At 40.0% G+C, this 6,000-nt stretch overlaps 1 protein-coding gene across 2 annotated transcripts; it reads left to right on the top strand.

Moving 5' to 3' along the window:
• Positions 1-2,917: 2,917 nt before the first annotated feature.
• Positions 2,918-4,407, top strand: RB195_012734 (uncharacterized protein; the record flags this gene model as incomplete). 2 transcript variants are annotated; one of them, XM_013452011.2, is made up of 3 exons in its annotated part: positions 2,918-3,103; positions 3,766-3,930; positions 4,003-4,167. In XM_013452011.2, 3 exons carry the CDS (start codon positions 2,918-2,920, stop codon positions 4,165-4,167), a joined length of 516 nt encoding a protein of 171 aa, XP_013307465.2. The 2 variants fall into 2 exon arrangements, with proteins under 2 accessions (XP_013307465.2, XP_064058126.1); XM_064202245.1 differs by lacking the exon at positions 2,918-3,103 and adding an exon at positions 4,168-4,407 and having other exon boundaries at positions 3,868-3,930; positions 4,003-4,116.
• Positions 4,408-6,000: the final 1,593 nt, after the last annotated feature.

Here is a 6,000-nt window from a genome sequence, read left to right as displayed (position 1 = left end):
AACTATTCCGAATTGAGGCGACGGAGGTAGTGCATCCTAAGCGAATTGATTAACGCCCCAGAACACTTTAGCCTTCATGTATGACAGAGCTTGTGATGAGTTCCTCCGGAGATTAGTCGATGTGCCAAGCCAGTATTTTTGTCGTCCCATATAGGTCTGGACCCATCTATCGACTGAGAAGGAGGAGAATGAATAGTTTGGTTGGCTTTGGTACGGTTTCGAACCAACAATCGACCCTGCGGTCACAGTAGAACCTCTTACAGGCTGCGCTACCTCCGCCCAAGTGATGTGTACCTCATTGATTTCTCAATGATTCATCTCCCATTACAAAAACTAAATTAATATGGGGTAATAAATTAATACGGGGTGGTAATTAATATGGGGTTCTTTCCGCCAATGCCTCGCCTGTAAACGTAGCCTAATCTCACTGGGTTAGACTTGAAAAATAGTGTAAGCGTGTGTGTTTTGGTTTTTAAAGATAATGAATCCCTCAGAACCCACTTAATTTTGGCCACATTTTCCTTTTCTTTCCTATCCTTTTACTAATTCCGTGTTTTTTGCTGAATTTTTCTTCTTTAGAACTTTTGTAAAGGTTCAGGAACGCATATGTGACATGTAAAATAACGAAAATGATCTGGAAAAGTCATTCGATGTAAATTAATTTAACTTACGATCACTACACTCGACTTTTCTGAATTGGAATTAGTTCCTACTGATGATTTCAGCAATCCCGATGAAAATTTTCCAATCTAGAATCCTAAGGATTACTTGAATCTGGTTGGTAACGAGTATTAACCCTAAATACTGTTGGTTCTTGCACTCTTCCACTATACGGTTTTATCGCAGGGAGCTTTAATTGCAAAAAATGGACCACTCAGCTGATCCTAATCTCGGCAGCGTTCGGGGGAACATTCGAATTTTGTTGAGCAGCACTTTCCAATATTAGGATTGGTCCATGATGTAGTTTCTTTTAGCGGAGAGAATGAAGAAAAACAACAACAGACATAGAAATCAAAAGCCTTTGGAAGAACCGAGGGATTTCCTCGGTCTTCCAGGATATGAGGAGTAGTTTGTACGTTGAGTAGCTATCCCATTCTGATTTGATGATTTTGAAGCCGTTGACAAATCGTGGATTTGTATGTTTTTATTATTATTTATTTTTGATCCTTTTGTGATTTATTTATTGTTTATTTGGATGTTTTTCAAGTTCTTCTTTCTCAGAGTGTTTAGTTTGTCAAAGGATGTGTTTAGGCAGAACCGCTCCTACTTGACACCACTCATTTACCTTTTGTTCGGTTTTTCTCAGAAAGTGAAGATTTAATGGGAAAGGAATAATAGACTGGAATCTTTTCAGATGAATCTCTCCACCACAGGCCATGTAGAACAATGGCAGCATAGTGTGATCAGAGCTACAAACACCTATGTTTTATTCTGCCAAATATGTTTCGGTTGTACGGGAAATGTATTGAATCTCAACGTGCTCCTATCCAGAAACATGAGATCGAGGACCAATCTTGTACGTTTTCGTTTTCTTGTCACTGTTTTCCACCGCAAAACGAAGACACAGATGCTTTTTTTCAGATATTTGCTGTCATGGCCTTTGCTGATCTCTTCTTCTTGTTTACGCATATACCTCAGTTCCTATTCTTCTGCGTACGTGTGTTTATTTTTGGGTACTTTTTTCAAATTAAAACCAACTTTGACCCCCTCATATGAGCGGACTTTTCTGGTAAAACAATCATCTGACCAGAAACTTCAAGGAAAGCGATCAAGTAAACTGCTGGGTATATAGCTAGGCAATATGACGTCAAATAATTAGTAAAGCGCACCACACCAATAAGTGAAACAAGTGCTGAAGAAAAAGAAGAATGAAAATAGCTTCACGAAAATATAGGAGAAATACATAGATAAGAAGAAAACCAGCAATAGGATAAAAGAAGCAAAATAACTATCAGAAAAGAACCAATTATAAGATTTGAAGAAAAAAAAACCATAGATCAGATAGGGTCTCATATCGCTGAGGAATTGTAGGTGCTAAGATCGAATCAGAGTCGGAGGTGTGAATAGAAAAAAAAGAGAAAAAGAACGGTTCCATATCCTACATCAAGCGCTGTTGTTCAGATGCAGAGTTGACAACGGATGCAGAAACTATCGAGCAGGGACCAGTTAATAGATACCGTAACCGATGCGTAATTGTTTGAGGCAGACAGTGATTATTTCTCCAGCATTTTAAAGGCATCACCCCACGAATCACAGATTGCAGATTTCAGGTGAAGTATTCGTATACGGGATGAGAGACTATGAAGAGGGGGGGGGGGGATGATTCCGTCCATTTCTTCCTGATTGCCGTAAAAAACGACCCGGAAGATACGGTTTCGGGTGTTCCGGCGCGCCATTTCCACAAGAAATTCGATTGGAGCGCGCCAGCCTCGTGCACACGCCAGCATCTTCCGGGCCGTTTTTTACGGCAATTAGGAAGAAATGGACAGAATCACCTTCCTCTCCATAATCTACTATCCCTTATAAGAATACTCCACCTGAAATCTGCACCACCTCAGATTCGTGGGGTGATGCCTTTGACAAGCCTATGTGAAAATAATATCAACATAAAATATTCAGCATAACACTTATAGTATTGTATTATAGAACTAATCTAGCAATTCTATTGAAAAACACTAAATCTAGTTATTGACATTCAGGGAGTTCTTCACTCGAGTCAACGATATCGAAATTCTATACATTTGATCAAAGGCGTGCAAAACTGGTTTAGCGCTATCTCCATATGGTATGTTTGTCCTAAATGTCATTTCATTATAAGCGGTGCTAATGCCAATACAAAACCTTTAGAAATATTTTTTCAGCAAAATTCTAACAGTCTGGAGCTTTACCCGCATTAATTTCATCCCATTCTAGGTGCATGATGTATGCAACTATCGAGCGGGTTCAAGTATTGCGCAGTCCATTCCGAACATCACGTCGATCAGTATCACCACGATTTATTGCAGTTATTACTATAATCGTCATAGGAGCTCTTGCTGTCACCGCATTACAGTTCCTGCCACCATCACAAAATATTCCATCTCATGTGGCTGAAACACTTTTAGTGAGTGGTATTTGTTCGTTTTTTTTTTCTTCCAACTACGGAAATTCGTCAGTCCAAGTGTTTTCATTCACAATGCTACATGAAGATCTTTAACCACAACAACAATTATTATTAGTATTTTCGGCATGGATTCAAAGTCTCTTCAGCAATTTTCGAGCTAACCCTTCTGATTCGTGAGCCGAAATTTGAACCCTGATTTCAAAATTGGCGCCGTCGCGTTTTCGTGTTCTAGGGACGCCTAAATGCACTAAATGACTCATTAAACCGCAATAGTGAATATCCGTCTACGTATAACAGTCTAAGAATTAACACAATTAATAACAGGGATAACTAAGAACACTATAGGAGGGAAACTAATGACACGAAATGAACAAGAAAATGTGCAGTTAAAACTTTAAAATAACGAAAAATTCGAAGCAAAATACCTCGAAAACAAGAAAAAAATACCTTTTACTTTCACTATTCTAATGTTCATTTTAGTGCTCCTATTGTTTTTCCCTACCAAATGAGTTGCACTTAGGTTTAAATTTCAAATACGTTTCGTATTAGTTGCAACAACATACCATTATTTGCCTTATTACCAATTTGTTTGTATTGATAGTTTTTTTAATGAAAAGTGAACTTCTCAGAACGTGAGACCTTCTTATATCAAAATAATGCAGGGGTTACATGTCGTCAGCGTCGTATTTGTTCCTTTCGTGGTGCTTACGCTGCTGAGTACACTCTTGGTGTTGGCCCTGAAGAAAAACACGATGCCTGTACACATGCTTAAGGATTCACAAACACAACAGACACTTCTTGTTGCAAGAAATAAGACGGAAAGGAAGGTAACTCTACTAACATCTATCGTATAATACTCTTAAACTTTGTTTAAAGCTACCCTCTAATGTTCATTACAGGTTACAATAATGGTGACAGTGATAATAATTAGCTTCATCATATGCAATGCACCCGGAGCTATTCTATCTTTTCAAAGCAAATTTCAAAAGATCAGAGGTTCCGAAAGGTCAAAGGTTAGTTGTCGCTTATCACGCTTGCCTCAAACATCTAGCATGCGTTTATAGTCGGGTCGAAACGACATGAAGCATGGTGCAGTTGCGGTAAGCGGCTGCGGCGCGGTGGAGGTTGGAGTCGAGGTGGAACCATCGCGAATCGCTGCAATGAACGACGATAGGAAGGGATCCTCACTCGATCCTAACCGCTACGCTCCACCGCACCGCTTCGTGCGCTACTGCTTACGCAGTTGCACCGTGCTTCATGTCGTTTTGATTATACTACATGTGTTTCAGTTGATCAACAACTAATCAACTGTTTATTTAGGATGTCACAATCGCAATGATCAGTTCAATTTCGAATTCACTAGTAATAACTGGCAAGGTATGAAACAGATTTCACATTAATTTCAGGGTAAATGTGAGCTGAAATGACGCAGCCGGAACTTGGGAAATATTGCACAGTGCCTTTACGAAGCTTAAATACCACCATATACAGAAAATATCCAGAGTTCTCTGACACATGGACGCCTAATAGATGAAGGAAATCATTTGTAGATATGAAAAAAGAAAAGGAGAAGGACTGAAAATCAGAAAGTTCGCGAAAGTTCCGACTAGGCGTCAGATATGTTGTTGCGTGTGGTGACTACATACACCGTGCAACCATTTACTTATATTTTCGTATTAGTTTTTATTTCTCCATGTTCTCGATTTTCCAGAACCCTTTAAGTAGGTTTTCTTTCTTGTGATTTCTTTGGTTAAAAGGTTCATATTTTTGTCTCTTATATCCTCGTACTGAGCGCATCTACAGCATATCTGTTGATACACCCTAATCGGAACTTTCGGGAATTCTAGGTAAAAGTGGCTGCGCTTGAAGCGGTGCGGTGGAGCGTAGCGGTTAAGATCGAAGGGGACCTTCGTTAACAGCATTCTTCGCTGCAGTTCGCGATTCGGTCCCACCTCGATTCCATCCGCTACCGCACCGCTTCGAGCGCAGCCGTTTACGCAGCTGCAGCGCATTTATTTATTTCGTTTAACTCTACTATAGTTCTTAACATTATGTTATGATGTCGGATTGGAAGATTTGCTGGACTTTATTCATAAATTTGGTCTTAATGGATTCGTATTCATTTCTCCGCAATGGAATTGTTTCAGGTTCTGAACTTCGTCCTATTTTGTATGTCATCGGAACATTTTCGAGCACTTCTACGTTCACAACTAGTTTCTGCTTTTGATTGCTCCAATATCACTAGAAGGAGCAGTTGTCGATCCGCGACTAAAACATACAGCATTCCATTGCATGATCTATGATCTCCCCCTCGTTTATCGATCCTCATCTTCTGTATTTAGCTGTTTAAATGGAATTATGCACGGAAAATTCAGTCGATCCCTTCATAAGGCTAAGATATGGCTGATCTTACTCGAATTTCTGGAAGAAAATTGTCCTGCCATCAATTATTTCTCGGCAGTTATTAGAAGTCGTTGCTGATGTTTTTTTTTTCCACGTAACATCGGTGGTGTTATCGGTAAAGAGATTTCTTAAAGTCATCACCCCACGAATCTGGAGTGCTACGGATTTCCGGTGGAATATTCGTATACGGAATAGTAGATTATGGAGAGGGGGGTGACTCCGTCCATTTCTTCCTAATTGCCGTAGAAAAAGGGCCCGGAAGATATGTACAGCTTCGAGCGTTCCGGCGCGCTGCTTTCTACAACGAGTTCGATTGGAGCGCGCCAGTCTTGTACGGCGCCGCATCTTCAGGGCCGTTTTTTACGGCATTTAGGAAGAAATGGACGGAATCACCCTTCTTCCCATAAGCTATGATCACGTATACAAATACTCCACCTGATGTTCATAATCGTTGCCGTGACGTCTTACCATATCCCATTCCTCTTTTTACAGTA

Source organism: Necator americanus, chromosome V (genome assembly GCF_031761385.1).
Source record: "Necator americanus strain Aroian chromosome V, whole genome shotgun sequence".
NCBI lineage: Eukaryota > Metazoa > Nematoda > Chromadorea > Rhabditida > Ancylostomatidae > Necator > Necator americanus.
Note: the sequence above shows the minus strand (reverse complement) of the source record. Positions and strands in the feature narration are given on the sequence as shown.